The sequence below is a fragment of the Balaenoptera ricei genome, chromosome 2 (assembly GCF_028023285.1).
Source record: "Balaenoptera ricei isolate mBalRic1 chromosome 2, mBalRic1.hap2, whole genome shotgun sequence".
NCBI lineage: Eukaryota > Metazoa > Chordata > Mammalia > Artiodactyla > Balaenopteridae > Balaenoptera > Balaenoptera ricei.
In genome coordinates, this window is record NC_082640.1 from 159,614,790 (window position 1) to 159,630,502 (window position 15,713).

General features: G+C 52.2%; 2 protein-coding genes across 6 annotated transcripts in view; one reads left to right on the top strand and one right to left on the bottom strand.

Moving 5' to 3' along the window:
- MIDEAS (mitotic deacetylase associated SANT domain protein) overlaps window positions 1-15,713 on the bottom strand; it is a 63,677-nt gene that overhangs the window by 32,875 nt on the left and 15,089 nt on the right. Inside the window, exons 3-4 of one of the 5 annotated variants that reach the window (XM_059914612.1) lie at window positions 8,421-8,535; window positions 7,830-7,871 (exon numbers count right to left, since the gene is read on the bottom strand). The exons of 1 other annotated variant lie outside the window; for it this stretch is intronic. The gene's annotated coding sequence lies outside the window, so the exon portion shown is untranslated. Of the gene's footprint in view, window positions 1-4,844; window positions 5,672-7,829; window positions 7,872-8,420; window positions 8,536-15,713 lie in introns of those variants that run through there. 3 more of the 5 variants (XM_059914615.1, XM_059914611.1, XM_059914613.1) reach the window with 3 other exon arrangements.
- LOC132360177 (uncharacterized) lies at window positions 5,162-6,511 on the top strand. The gene is made up of 2 exons (XM_059915237.1): window positions 5,162-5,741; window positions 6,150-6,511. The coding sequence occupies exons 1-2, from the start codon at window positions 5,162-5,164 to the stop codon at window positions 6,308-6,310; spliced, it is 741 nt and encodes a 246-aa protein (XP_059771220.1). The 3' UTR covers window positions 6,311-6,511.

Sequence of the window (15,713 nt, forward strand, 5' to 3'; positions counted from 1 at the left end):
GAGGAAGGGGGAGAAAGGCCAGACTACTTGAACTTGCAGGATTTTGAGTTATCACTCAAGCCGTTTCTGAGATCTCTTCTGAGTTCCAGGGCCTTCCCCTCCCAGGAACTGGCAAATTCTGGCAACAGCAGGCTGGCTTGGGGTCTCTGTCTGCCCAGCTGCTGGGAAAAAGCTGGGAATCGAAATCCCTCACTATTTTCCTTCCTCTCTGGACCCCATTTCCCCAGAGAAGATGGGTGGCCTCAGAGGGAACCCCCTTCTGGCTGCAAGCCTGTTGTACTTGCCTCTCTCCAAGCTTCGGCCAGGACAAACCTGCCCTGGCTGTTCCCCTCCTCCCTTCCTGAGACTCCTAGAGGAAGAAGCATTGCCTGGAAAAAATAACACTCACCACAAGCTCCCTGTGGCTGGAGAGAAAGGCAGAGGGAACAGGGAGCACCTTCCCCGGGTGGCCATAGCACCAGGATCCGTTCCAGGAAGAGCAAGATCAAGACCCACTGCCTGGGACGGCTCAGGCCTCCAGCCCCTCTCCTCCCCACCAGTCCCCGAAAACCACAACCAGTAAGTTGAGTCCCGCAGGGAGCCCCCGACCCTCACCCCTGCAAAACCCCAGCTCTCTTCAGACATGTGTTAACTTTCTTCTTATATAATATCTTGGTGTTCCCCCCACCCTCCCACTCCACCCTTGCTACTTGGTGAAACAGCCAAAGTGCTTTTAGGAGCAACTCCCACCCCAGGCTCCACCCGAACTCCATTGAGGTCACACTGAGAGGCTTCAGGTGAACCGAAGAGAAGGGGATTTTTTTCCTTGGCTTAGAAAGCAGCCTTCCTCCCACCCACGTGAGCAGTTCAGCCTGAGGCCTGGGCGGGTAGGTTCCCGAGAGCACAATCTGTTCTCTGGGAAGCTGAGCCCTTAACCCTCCGCTGCAGGGACAGAATCCCTTGCAAAAGTACACAGGCAGCAGGGTCTGGGCTGGTCCAGGCTGGAGTGCATCACACAGTTTTGCCCAGGGCCTAGGGAGTTCGAAAATGAGCTTCATTTACATAAGCCCAGTGGCCTGGAAGGGTACCCTCCTACCACAAGCAGGACACCCTTCATTTCCTTTTCCCTGGAAGGAGCAAAAGGCAAACAGGAGCTGGGCTTGGTAGGAACTGGTGAAATGCTAGCCATCATCTGTTGAGTACCTACTGTGTGCCAGTCACGTTGCATGCACAATCCTGTTTAACCTTTGCAGCAACCCTGAGTAATTATTATCATCCCCATTTTATAGGTAGGGAAACTGAGGCTCAGGAAGTTAAGCAATGCTCAAAACCACACAGCAAGTGGGGAAGCTGAAGAACGAACCTCTGCCCAGGCCTCATTCCTATGCCCCTGCCAGGCTTCCTTCAGAGTCACTGCCCAGGTTATCGTCCACAAACCATCCAGGAATGGTGTTCTGAGTGCGGGGACGGAAGTAGGTGTGCACAAGTTTTGCCTGATGGCTCTGGAATCTGAATTGATGTCCCACTAACTGTTATTGTCCCCAAGTGTGTGACTGTGAGAGCCCCTGTAAGTGTGCGTGTGTTGGGGGTGGAGGGAGGGTGATCTGGATTCCAAAGAGCAGTTTCCAACACCGAAGTTATGCTGTAACGCTTCTGATTCATAAAATGAGCTCACAGTCTCACGATATCCTGAATGTTGCTTCGAATGCAAATGCAGATCCCACAAATAAGAAATGGTAATTTCAGCACACTCCACCCAGCTCCAGCCCAGCTCAAGGAGTTTCTTTAGTTCAGCCCCACACAGCCAAAGCGATCCTGCCTGTGCAGAAGCAACTCTTCCGATGGAACACGACCCCTGGCTGCATTTCCTGCAGCCTGTGGTGTGTCAGGGAAGAATGGAGCCCCCAGGCTGCTTCTATACTAATTCGAGCACACACAGGAAGGGTGCCAATTGGCCTGGCCAAAGGAAATGCCCAGGTTAGCAGATTCCCAGGCAGGAGGCTCCAACACTCTTTCACCCTGAGGTCCCACTGGGGTCAGGATTACTGGGACACACTCTCCAGAAGGCCAGCCATAGGGCAGTGCCAGGAGACTGGGTTCACCAGCAGCAGATTCACACATGGACCAACCCTTTTGAAAGCAATGGCACAGTATGAATCCCGCAGCAGGACTCACTGGGCCCACCACATGCTAAGTCCACGTTTTCTGGATGGAGATCTTTCATTCATTTGTTCAGCTAACATATACTAATCACCTACTAGATGCCGGACACTGTGGTAACAATATAGAGCATATGCTAGAGCAGAGCTATGATAATGCTGAAATGTGCTTTCAACATTTGATGTATATGTACTAACTTGCAAAATCTTCACCTGGACTCTTTGAAGGTATAGGAACTCTAGCTCCCAGTTTATGTTTTGACCACCACATTACAGTACGTACACAAATGACTATATAAGGTGGAAATGAGTATGCAGAAGAAGGCTGAGGCTTCTCCAAAGAAGTGACATTTGAAACAGGATTAGAAGGATACGCAGGAATCTGCCAGCTACTTGTGGCCATCCCCATTCCACCAGGAGCAAGGTTTCCTTCTGGGAGACCCAACTGCAGGAGAGGGGCTATCAATGCCAAAGATTCCTGGACTGGACCCACTCCCCTTCCAGGATACTCTGCTCCATGCGCACCCCCCTGCCAATCCTTCTCCCACTCAGGGGCCCAGAGGCCTTGGCTCCACTGGGCACCCCTTCCCTGAGTTCTGCAGCCACAGGAGGCCTTCAGCTGAAATCTGTAACTGCATATTGCCTTTTTGTTTCTCCATTTATTAAAAGCAGCAGCCCACAGGGCTAAACACTCAAGCTATTTTTAAATCCCACATTTAAAAGTTGAACTCTCATCCCCATGGGCACTCCAGGGCACTCTTTCCTAGGGTGGGGTGAGGGGCTGACAGAGCCAGGAGGAGTGTGGGTTCTTCCCGATGCTTGGAGAGACCACACTGGCAGTGGTCAGGTTGTCCCAGAGCAAGCTGCATGGTTGGGGAGGGGGGGGAGGAACCCTCCAGGTCCTTCACCCCGCCTGGCCTCTGGGAGCTACTCAGACCAGAGTAACCTGCCAGAGGCCAATCCAATTAGAGTGGAGACTGGGCCAGAGCCATACAATGAGATGGTTTATCACAGTAACTGAGCGTTTACACCCCTATTATTCACTGTCCAGAGCCGTAGGAAAAAGAGGATCCACAAATTCCCAACCAGGGATGGTTTCTCCTTTCCCCTTCATCCTGAAGCCATCTAACAGCCTGTGAAAAGGGTGCATTTCTCTGATGTTAAAGCGGCACATGCACACCATCCCTAGGAGGTTCTGGAGCAAGACAAGTGGTTTCCTTCCCTTAGCCGGGGCCCCACAAGGGAGAAGAGGCTTCTCCTCAGAGCTGCATTTCTTCCACCTTCATCAGGCCTCCAGTCTCAATCCTGAAGCTGCAAGGCCAAGGAGGGGCCAGACCTCCAGGCTGCCACCAGGCCAGGCTCCCCCTGTTGGAGCAGGCCAGATCTTCCCTCCCTCCAGCCACAGCTGCCAACAGGGATCCCTTGCACACACGTGCCTAGGCGGCCTCCAGAGTCACCCAAGGCCTGCCAGCTCTCCCCCATCCCACCGTCCCCTGAGCGAGGCTGCACAGGCTGGCACACAGGTCCCAGGTGGGACGGTGGAAGCAGGAAGTAGACACTAAAGTTGTGACCAACAAAGTTTTAAACGGGGGAGAGTAACTTCCCCTTTCATGCTTGCAGCAGCTCACTCTGGAGGCTGGGCTGCAATACCCAGGGGCTCCCACTTTAGAGTGGCAGGTATCTCCTCTAGGTCTGCCTTCCTGAGGCTTCCTTGGGGCTGAGGCTTGAAAGCGTCAGGCCCTTATCCAGAAGCCTGGTGGGGGCCCTAGAGGTGCAACTTGGTGGACACGCTCCTGGATGTGTGAGTTGTAAGGGGGGTATGACTACCGCCACCAAGCCGGCCTTACGCAGGCTCCAGAAAAAAAAACCCGGGCTCCCGAGTTCCGCACAGGCACCACCAAACGCAGCACAAGATGAGGCGGCGGGAAAGCTCCGCAGGCCGCAGCTGCACGGGGCGTGAGGGGTTGGGCGAAGGATGACAGGTCTGAGGTGCGCCAGCAGCCGGCAGCACCGGGGTGCGCGGGGTGAGGCCGGTCCGCCCGCCCTAAACGCTCCAGCTTAGGCCTCAGCTGCACTGGCCCCGGTTCCCTGCCACCCCTGCACCTCTGTCCCCCAAACTCCGGGCGCGCGTGCAGTTTCCACGTCCGCTCTCGGGTGCACACGGGAAGGGGAAAGGGCTCCCGCACCAAGTTCCCGCAGCTCGCGAGATCCTCCCGTACCTCCCGGACCCAGGCTCGGTCACGCAAGCCGGTCCTGGCGGACACCACGTTTCGCTCAGGCGGAGGAGGAGCCGCCGCTACCGCCGCGGGCCCGGAGGCTCGGGAGGGTTTTCCTGCCGGGGCCGCGCCCGGGTGGGCGGGGGCCGCGCGCGAGCTGCGTAGCTGCACAAACACGGCGGGTTGGCGCTGCATAGGCACTTGCGGGCGGGGCGGGTTGCGGGCCGCCGAGGGGGCGGGCGGCGGGGCGGCAAACGCACGTACACAAGCGCGCGCCCCCACCCCCGGCCGCTCCGGCAGCAGAAGTTGCCGCGCCGCGCCCCCCGTGGCTCCGCGCCCCCGCTCTGGGCCGCGCCTGCAGAGCTGCAGCCCGCGCGCCCAGCCGCCACTGCTTGCGCGCAGCCCGGGGTCCCTTGGCCGCCGCAGCCAGGGCGGGCTTTGCGCCGAGCCGCGTGCAGGCCTCGGCCGCCGGCCCAACAGCCCCACTTACCCTGCTCCTACCCGAGCTCCGGCATCGGCTGTCCCCTTTCCGCCGCGGGCCGCCGCCTTCGGTCGCCTCCCAGGCTCCAGCCGCCTGCACGCACTCCCGATTTTAAAAACAAACAGGCGCCGCCGCCTCCCCGCGGCGCTCGCAGAATTTCCGCCAGCTCGCGCCTCCCGAGGCCGGGAAGTTTGCTGGCAGGGCCCGGGTGGGACGCGCGGGCTGTCACCCCTCGCTCCCGGCACAGGAGCCTCGGCGCAACCCGCGCCCGTGGTGTCCGCCTCGCGGTCGCTCTCCCTCCCTTCGTGTCACCCCCCAGTCCTGCGATGCAGTGTCAGGATTGCACTGCTCTGACTCATCGGTTGAGCTCACAGCTTGAAAAAAAAGAGAGAGAGAGCGAGAGGGCGAGAGGCAACAGCGAAGGAGGAGGACTCTCTGGCGTGCTACAAAGGATTGCACAACTCGGGGCTGGGAGCGCGGAGCGCCCAGCGGCGGGCCGGCGCGCGCGGCACGGCGGCGAGCAGGAACCAGCTCTACCACTTCATCAGCACAACTGTCTCGGGTCTGCCTCTCAGCCAGCAGGCCCGGCGCCGCCCACTTCCTGCGACCAAATAAGGCCGGAGAAGGCGTCTTTAAACCTCCGGCGGCTGCCCAGGCTGGGGATTTCCAGCAGACCTCACCTCCACTCCCAAGTCAGTCGCCACCCTCCCCCAGCCCAGGCCAGCGCCCCCGATGGCTTTGCTGGAACCAACAGGCCACGCGGCTCGTTCCTTTCACACCAAGGTCAGGACGAGACGGTGACGAAATGTTTGGAAACCCAGCGGGCCTGCCAGGAAAGTATGTGTGTGATGTTGGGGAGGACACAAGTCGCTTTCTTCCACAAAGAAAACTCTCGTTTTGGATACGGTAAAGCATGCTTAATCCTCTCCAAGGCACTTCATTAACAGTCTCCCCAAGCTTCACTTTTTGGCTTATCAGCATCCTAGTGGTGGTAAGGTTATTGAGAAACTGCTCCCAGCCCCTATGAAAGACCCATGTCTTGATTACTTGGGTGTGAAAAGCTCCTTGGTTTAATTCTAGCAGCTGAGGCCCAAGTTAGGCAGCTTTTGACTGCATGCCTATATTTCACCTACCTTCCCTACCATCCCCTGATGCCTCCTTAACTGGCGGGAAGATGGGAAACCTTTCTGCTACTCAGGAGGTTCTTGCTGGCCCCCACATACAATGAGGCTCCAGGGCCAGGAGAAAGTCCTGGGGAGGGAGCCCTTTTTTCCTAGTTCCTTTCATTTGTTTTTGTTTTTTCTTTTCCCCAAGGAGATGGGTCAGAAGGAGATTTTTCTCTGAAGGAAAAACCACTGAAGAATACACTGTGTCCTGGCAGCTGCTTTTCCCCTGTGGCCAGTCGTGAGAAGCAGGTGCATCCCTTGCTTTCTCAGGGGGAAGGGGAGGGGCAGCAGATTCTCACGTCCCTCTGAACCTGCAGGGCAAGGACCTTCCCCACTACGCCCCTCCCTCTGCCCCCAGTGGATGACAGAGATGACACTGGTACCTTCTGCCTAGAAACCTTCAGAACCCCACACTTGCTTCTAAGGGGCATGACCTTCCTGTCCTCTTCCATCCCTTCACTGGCGGGAGCACCTGTGTGCATCTGACGCTCACACCTTACCCAGGAGGAAAAGGGCTTATCTGCACCATGGTATGACAGACATGTCACAGTCATGACAACTTAGTCTCATCTGCAAAATAAAGATAATTATGCCAGGGGACTGGACCGGATGACCTTTTAAAATTCCTTCCAGTTTAAAATCCACGATTCTGTGATTGTAAAAAATGAATGGAGGAGCCAGGGAAACGACCTCCAACAAAGAAAAGCCCAGGCTCTCGGATTTAGCATCTGCTCTGACAGTATTGTTCCTGACAATTCTCAAAGGATGTCCCCACACACAGCCTACTGAACAACCCTGTGTGTGAGAGAGTTTCATCCCGCTCATTTTATGGATGCAAACATTGAGGTTCAGAAAGGTTGAGTGACTTGCACAAGATCACAAAGCAAGCCAGTAGTCTGTCATCTCTCTGTTCCTCTTCCCATCTCCCCTAGAGGAAGGCAGTGAGCAATTGGGGGACTGGGACGCTCAGGCATGCTGGCCCCCAAGTAGAGGCTGGACTCTCAGGACTCCTGGCAGAGGTTCTGTGTAAAACCTTTTTGTTTTTTCCATTTGTCTGATTTTTTTCCTCCCCACTGACACCTCATCCAAGTGAGGGAAGCAAAAGCAAAGCCGCCTGGTCTGCAGTGCTCACTCCTCTGCAAACCTGCAGCCATCCTGACCTCCCCCTTGGGCCTGGCCCCCAGAGCTGGCCTCGAGCCAGTCCAGAGCAAGTCCCCCGATAGCCAGTGTAGACAAGCCCAGGGATGTTCCCCACCAAGCAGAACCCTGGCTGGGGAGCACATTTCTAGAAGAGCCTGCCACCATGAAGCCAGAGCCTAGCCTCCAGGGAACAAGTGGGAGCCGCTCCAAAGGGCACTCCTCAGCCTTGTCCCGCCAGGACTTCCTCTCTGTCCTACGCCGGGATGCTGGGCCAGGCCCAGGAAGCAGCACAGGGAGCAGAGGTAGGTGGCAGGATGCATGAGAAACAGAAGTCAGTGACCTGGAACAGCCCTGCTCATCTTGGAGCAGCTCATGCTCACAAAGGAAGAGAGGGAGGAGAAACGGCATGTGCGTGTGTAGGGGAGGAGGGCCCAAGACTGTCCCAGATGGCCCCTGCCTGGCAGGAGAAGTCTCCCTCCCAAAGGCAGGCAGCTGAGGATGTATAAAGAAAGCTGCAGCTCTTCCAGGAAAGCCCTGGAGGTCAGTTTTGCTGCAGATATGACAGTGCAGAATCACTGACATGTGAAGTGAAAGTTTTGGTTTTAGAAGCTCCAGCCCTTCCTACAGAGGCAGCTAAGAAGGGTGCCCTTTGGGTAAGAAAAAAATAAAGGTGTTCCAGGGACCTTACCCATACAGCGGACTTTTCTCCACCAGCAAGCTTCTTTACAAACTGCAGAAAAGAGAGAGGTACAGAGCTCCAGTTCCCAGGGAGTGCATCTGCTGAGAAACACTCCAGGAAGCAAAGCATCCTAGACAGGATTTCAAACTCTGGGTCCCAGTGACAGTAGAATATGGCATTAGAGACGCTTCCTAGAATGGCATCAGCTCTCTGGACTCCGCTCAGAGTGATCCCTCACTGCCCTGAGTGGTCATCATCAGCATCCACTTCTGGGACAACTTGAGACCATTAAGAAGCTTCCAAGGGTGAATTTTGTGGTATGTGAATTATATCCCAATAAAGCTGTTCTTAAGAAAAAAAAAAACAAAGCTTCCAAGGAAGCCAGGTTCTCACCACCCATCCACCTGCCTCTAACTTTCTGCTTCCATCATTCACGATTTAAAAGAGGAGTTTTCTTCACCCCAAACCCCATGCCTGCTTTCCTGTCCTTTTTCCATTGTCCTTTCTCTGTCAGGACTTTCCATCGAGGCCAGCACACATGGTGTGTTTAAGTGAATAACCAACCTTTACAGGAATGTGGGGAATAGGGGGTACAAATACCTTTGAGGAAATCCCAAGTCCACAATGCTGGGTTCCTTATGTCCCTTATGTTCCTTGTGTCCCTGTTGTCATTTCCCTTTTCAGAATAAAGGTACTACTTCTAGGACCTCATTACCTACAGTTAAAACAGAAGAGAGACAAGGTTGTAGAAAGAACAGGGAACCAGGACTGAGTTTGGGTCCTGCCTAACTAAAGCCAACCCACTGTGTGATCTTAGGAAAGTTGACACTTACCTTCTCCAAGTCTTGCATTTTGGATCCCTAGATGTACTGTAAGTATTTGCTACACAAACAATAAAAGAATGCCTGCTTTCTAGGGACTTTGGAGAATCACAAGGACAAGAAAACTGCTTTATCATGCTATGTACCTATAAGAGGTTACCATTTTTTTTTTTTAATGTTTTACCCTATATCCCCTTCTCCCAAAACTAGCTTCTCCCTTTCAAAAACCTAGTCCAGTCAAGATTCTTTTTCCTCTGAAATGACCCCAGGTCCACCCCCATCAGCCTTAGGGTGACCCTATGCTGGGCTCTGCCCAGAGAGACTCTTTCCAACACTGACTCAATGTCCCATCCAGGTGTCTCTCCAAGGCTTCTGCCCAGTCCCTGCTCTTTGTGTCCTTCCCTCCAAGCTTTTCCACTGTGCGCCCACCCAGCCCGAATAGGGACACTCCTTTGATGCCTGTGCCTTCTCTTCACCCCTTTTTTGCCACGTCCTTTCTGAGGGAGCAGGGAGCTCAAAACCCCAGCTGTGAAGTTAAGCCACCGTGTGCTGAGAAGTCCCTGCACTGTCTTCTCTTTTACCCGTGAAAACCCAGGGGGCCCTCCGCCTGAGTTCACGGTTACCTCACCTGTTCCGGGGCAGGGCCGTGCCTGCCGCAGCAGCCTCCAGCTGTCCTCATCCCGTGGCCCTCCTACCCCCGCCTCCACCTCCCTCTCTCGCAGGCCTGGGCCAGGTTCTGAGTGCCTTTGTCAAGCCTGAGAGGGAACTTCTGCAGATGTCCCCAGTTGCTGCTGTCACTCTAGGAGAGACGTCTGGCTGGGGATAGGGAGAAGGACAAAACAGGTGTGGCCACCACGGAGGGTGGGCCAGCAGGGCCACGGGGACAGAAATACCCTTTCTTCACAGAACCAGAGCTGCCAGCTTCCCAAAGGCCTCGTTTCAGCACCGTCCCACGTCCCCTGCAGAACCAGCCCCAGAACAGACTCCTTCACGATCTGATTCCTGGAGCCCAGGCTCCCTACCTTGTGTTTGTGGGCCAGGAGGAACGGGCCCTCCGAGATCCAGGGTGTGCACTGGGCATGCTTTAAGGCATTATTTTTAAACGAAAACAAATACAAATGATGCGCCTTGGACTAGAAGCCAAAATTCATATTCATGGGAATGTCCAGGTTAAGAGCACAAGCTGAGACCTGAGTCCAATTCTTGGCTCACACTAGCTTGATGACCTTGAGCAAGTTTCTTAACCACCTGGTTTTCTCATGTGCAAGATGGGGATGATAAGAGCTTAAAACAGTGCCTGGCGTACATTAAGTCTTCCTAAGTATTGACTCCCATTTTTTCTCATCTCCTAACTGATCTTCTAGTCTTGCACACCTATCACCCACACTGCCATCAGAGTGATCACATCCCTTTTCAAGACCTCCCATCATCTACTGCAAAAAGTTGAGACTGTTAGCCAGACTGTTAGGCACTTGCAGTTCTGGAATGATCTGGCTCTGCCCTACTTCCCAGCCCCAGGCCCACATAGCCTAACAACCTGAAGTTCCCCAAGATGCCTGCTTTCTCACACGTGCTCCTCCTCCCCCCACTTTCATCCATAGGTAAACCCGCCATACCCTGGTCCTGACTTAAGCTTAATGGCAGCTCTTCCAGGAAGCCTTCCTTGACTCCTCCAAGCAGAGCACGGCCACTGCAGTGTACACTGCTGGAGTCCTCCCAGAGCCCCTTAATCAGGTTGGTGCACTGTGAGTGCAGCTACTGCGAGTATTGACTCCCAGCTACTGTGAGTGTTGACTGCTAAGGGCTCACAGCTGCCCCCTTCTCAAAGGGAGCCTTTGCTAGGAGAGAGCACTGCAGCCAATGATTGACAAGGGGGGGAGGGGGGGAGAGGAGTGGGTCCAAAAGAAAGGTGGGATCAAATCTGTGGTGATGCAGTTCCTATTGCAGGGCTCCCTGTGGTATCTGGCTGAAGCTAGCTCCAGCTGCAACACGTCCCTCCTTGCTTAGCTTCTTCCCCAGCCCAAATCTGCTTCCCTCACTTCCTGCCTCCTGGGAGAACTTAAATCAATCCTAGGCACCCTGAACTGTCTTGGTATCTGTACCTAAGGATCAGACCAGCCACTCTCTCTCCTAACTCCCATGGCACGGTCTGTTTATCTTGACTCCATCCCCTACACCTTGCTCTACAGCTGCTTCCTGCACCATCTCCCTACTAGGTTCAGAGCTTCTGAAGGGCACAGCCTAGATCTTAGTCACCTTGTATCCCTGGTGCCTATGCAGTGCCTGCACATGCTGGGTGCTTAGTAAGTGCTTGTTGATAAATGCACAAATAACATTTGTGGAATTCTGAGGTAGGCAATAAAATGTAAGTATTATTATCACTACTTTTATTACTATTCTGTTTCTTCCATTCTAAGATGCACATTTCCCCCCATTTTAATATCTCTGAATATTAAAGGATGCATCTTACAATTGATAGCACATCAAGGTTTAATTAGCAGCATTTTCTTTTTCATAGTTGTAAATAAAATAATGGTCTTTTATAATCACTGGCTTCTTAGGTTCAGTGGTGTATGGTATTATTATTATTTTTGGCCATGCCACACAGCTTGTGGGATCTTAGTTCCCCGACCAGGGATGGAACCAAGGCCCTGGCAGTGAAAGCACTGGGTCCTAACCACTGGACCGCCAGGGAATTCCCTGTATGGTACTACTACTACTACTACTACTACTACTACTACTACTACTACTGAGACTGGATCTCCTGGATTCTGCAGACTGCAAGGCAAAGTCCACAGAGCTAAGTCCCCATTACCTGAGCTCAGTAGCTGTCAGGCAAGCTCTCATAAAGTGACCTGCATTTGCCCAGGGACCAGAAGGACCCCTGTGTCCAAACACCTCTGGAAATTCCCATGAAAGCAGGCCAATGTGATGTGGAACAAGCTCTGGACTGGGAGTCAGGAAAGCAACGTTCTAAGCCTAGTTCTTCCTCTAATTTTCTGGATGACCCCACGCGGGACCTATCAACACATTTACTGAGCACCTACTAAATGCTTGACATGATGCAAGCCCAGTGGGTCCACCCAGAGCCCTGAGAGGAAGCCATTATCCTCATTTTATAGATAAGGAAGCTGAGGTTCAGAAAGGTTAAACAGCTCTTCCAAGGTCAGACAGATGGTATTTGACCGCTGGGCTCTCTGAGTCCTTCTCTCGGCTATATGAGGATACCTCCCTGGGCCTGTATTTTCCCAGAAAAAACGTCAAATAATGAGGCGTCACAGATTGGAGGGTCACAAGCCATTCTCATTCCCAGATACACTGTATCTGACCCATCTCATGTATTTTATTTTAATTGAATTAAATTGATTTTCAACATTTATTTAAATCAGGAGGTTTAAGCTAAAAATCGGGATTTCTGGTTTGTCATGAAAAAAATTGGAACACTGGCCACATTGGGCCCTCCTTCTCACAGGTGGAGCTAAGTAGCAGCACAAGGGGAGTGGCGTCAGGGGGGAATGGCACTGTGATGGGACGCACACATTCCAACTTTCCACAGATTCCACCCCTTCCTAGGCCACGGGTCACTATTGTTTATCATCTCATTTGTGCTGTTTTCTTGCACCCAGCCAGCCTCTGTTATTGAGATCCCCCCTGTTCCCTACAGGCCTTTGAGTGAGTGACCCTTAGACCAGATGAACTCCTGTGCCCTCTCCAGCCCTCACAGCCTGTGGCTCCTCCCAGAATCTCCCAGCGCGGCCTCCCTCCAAGGAGGTCACTTCATGAACCTATTTCAGAACCACTCAGGCAAGCCCCTGCCTGGCACCTTTGCCTCCATCACAGGGCCCCCACTGTTGGTCCCTCCCAGCCCCAGCCGGCCCCACCCAGAGCATCAGTCCCAGCCAGTTCCCAGGGCTGCAGGCGGTGGAGGGAATGGCTGAGGTGGTGCACCAGGCCGGTGTGGAGAAGCGCTAGGCCAGCTCAAGGGGCGGGGCCCCACCCAGGGAGGGTGGGAGGAAGGCAGGACTTTGTACTTCCCAACAGGAAAGTGGTTCAAGGAGATACATGTACGTGGGGAGGCTCCACAGTCACAGAAGATGAGCATCGTTTGACACATAAGGAAGGACAAGCAGTAAATCATCAGGAGGAAAAAGGTACAGTCTCAGCAGCAATTTAAGATATGCAGATTAGAACACCATTAAGGGGCCATTATGGCCAGAGTCAACATGAAAATAAGAAATTAAACAAGAAAGCTGTCGGCAGGGTCATCAGGAAACAGCTGCACATACATAAACTGCTCAAATCTTTCTAGAATGTGATTTGCATTGTGTTGCAAGAGTTTAAGACTCGATCAGGTAATTATGGTCAGGGAACCAGATCCCATGAAAACAACTTAAAATAGCACCACCAAGGAGTTTTTATAAAAGATGCTCATAGCACCTATATATATAGACACCCCCCCAAATGGAACTCCATTCAGATTACAGAATGGTATGTTAACAGAATGAAATAGGAAAGGACTGACACATGGAAACAATCTGATGAAACCATTTGATGAACTCATGTTAAGGGACAAAATCGGTACAAAAAATAGTAGTAGAGGTGGACTTATCAACTATGTTAAAACTTCCATAGGAACATTAGCAGCAATCAGGAGAGAATTCTGAACAATGCAAATTGCTAAGGTGTAATGTTTATTATGTTAAGTTGATCAAGATGGTTTAAATAATGATGATGATGATGATGATGATGATGATGATACAGATGTTGTAAAGGCCTTTGAACAGGATTTCCTCATAATAAAAACACCCCAGCCCTGGTCCCGGGCGCAGGTAGGCCCAGGGCCCTGGCTTGATGAGGAAGGAAGAAGGAACGTAAACTGGGAGAGGAGGGGTTATGACTGTAGGTAGGGGGAGGGCCCCAGAGCTTCCCTTGTCAGAAGGGCTCTGAAAGACACCTCCACCAAAAGAAACAAAGTTACACAAATAAACCCACACCATTTATTTATTTGTAATAAATACAAATACCATTTGTATTTATTACACAAATAAACCCACACCATTTAACCTCCAAAGTCCTGGGTGCTAACTCTTACTGCTGCATTTGCGCTCTCAATTTTACTAATACCTTATTTCAGCAACTTCGTAGGTGACACTAGGGCTCTTTGTGGGCTAGCCTAGGAACCCAACTACCATTTATAGCATTGTTTCTATGGAAATGTGTTTCAAGCTTCAAGAAACTGAGCTGCTGACAACCCTGGGGCACGCACGTGGTCTATAAATTAGGGAACTGAGACGAGCAGTTATTGCTGGGTCCTGGGCTCAGGAAGACAGCATGTTACTTAGACTCTGTGTCAGTTAATACACCACCAGCAATGATCCCGTTGGAGCTGGCTGGCGGTCACTGTAGAGGGTGGGGATGGGACCACGGCATCTAGGAATGAACACGATATTCTAGGGAAGCACATGGATATTCCCCACCCCTGCCTCCAAACCCACGCACAAGCCTGCGTGTCATGGAAGACATGAAACCGGCCTGAGTACCCTTCATGAGTATCCAAGCAAGTCCTGTGCCCAACACGCTCTCCAGTTTCTCTCTGACTCTGGCAAACCGCCAGCCACAAGGCCCTATTTCAGTCTGATCGTGGAACAGCAAACTCCAAATCTTTGACAGTTCTGGAATTTGGCTTTAGCGGATATGTGCTTGCGATAACCCATCTCCCCACACGTTCTGTTGCGGTGGCTTCTGTGTTAGCAGGCTCCAACCTGCCCGCTCGAGGTCTGCCCAGGGCTCTCCAGCTCCACCCACTTCAGGACGCCAAGCAACACAAGGAGTCTCCATTTCCTGCCTTGGACTGTGCTAGTCACAGGGAAAGAATGATCATGGGCCCTCCAACAGACACTCCACGTGACAAGAAAGTTCCCCACTAAGAAGAAAAGGCTACACACAGGGAGGCAACCCAAAGGGGGAGTGATGGGTGAGACGGCCGTGTACTAGGTGTCCCAAGGTTCTGAGATGCCAGAGATACAAGGTGGTCAGAAGGCGGTCAGAAGACAGTCAGCTGCTCAGCCACAGGCCACACCTGCAGCTGCAAGTCCCAGCAGAGCTCATGGCAAGATGGGAGGGGTCAGAGGGCCCTGCAGGCCAAGCCAGAGGTAGGCTGGATGAATGTGGAGGGCTTCATGAGGCTGGCTAAAGGGCAACTCTAAGTTTCAATACTATAATGAATCTGTGCAACACTGTGCAGGAGGTCATTTTGCAAAGCACACCCTCTCCCCTGCCTGTGTGAACTGCAGAAGAGAGAATCTGCCTCCCGCTGCGGCTGGGCCAGCAGGACCGGGCAGCCTCGAGGTGAGTGGGCGGCTTAGAGCCAGAGCCTCAGGGCCACATGTACTCACTGGGCTGGTTCCCCAGAAACCCAGGTGCAAACAATCATCTGGGGCTCTGAGGCCACTTGGGGGTCGCCTGCACCAGGCTGAGTCCACTGGGAGCCCTGAAGTTATGTAGTTAGCCAGCCTATGAAGTCAGGCTCAGCCAATCTGAACTCTCCAGCCCTTGCAGTGCAGGGGGCTGATAAGACACAGCAGTTCCTTCTTTCAGGTGGTAACAGATGGGAGGCTTGGAATTCCTCCCCCTGGCCTCCTTCCCACCCAGATCCAAAGATGTTGATAAGTTAAGGTCCTTTTTTTTAAAAAGTATATAATATGTAAGTATATACATGTATTTATTATATAAGTATAGTATATATTAAAGTATACTAATATATAATAGAAATGTTATAAAGGTATAATATATTCAAGTATATTAATATATATAATATATATTAAAGTATTATATAAAAGTATATATATAAAGCAATTTCAAACACACAAATACTCCACTCATAACCACTTCACCTAAATCTTGTATTTACCTTATGCCAATTTATACCATAGCCAATGTAATCAGTTTGTATGCACTCACCAAGTGTATGTGCAATTTGCCTGTTAAAACAGAAGCCACTTTTTCACCAAAATTCTTCGGCACTTTCGCATGAATTAATATCATCTTCATATTAATTTAACAGTGGCACAAT

Bases quoted from the DNA above. Each gene is read 5' to 3' on its own strand.
- LOC132360177 (XM_059915237.1), top strand. From the start codon at position 5,162: ATGCAGTGTCAGGATTGCACTGCTCTGACTCATCGGTTGAGCTCACAG. The intron at 5,742-6,149 runs GTAAAGCATGCT...CTTTTCCCCAAG, and splicing joins AAACTCTCGTTTTGGATACG to GAGATGGGTCAGAAGGAGAT.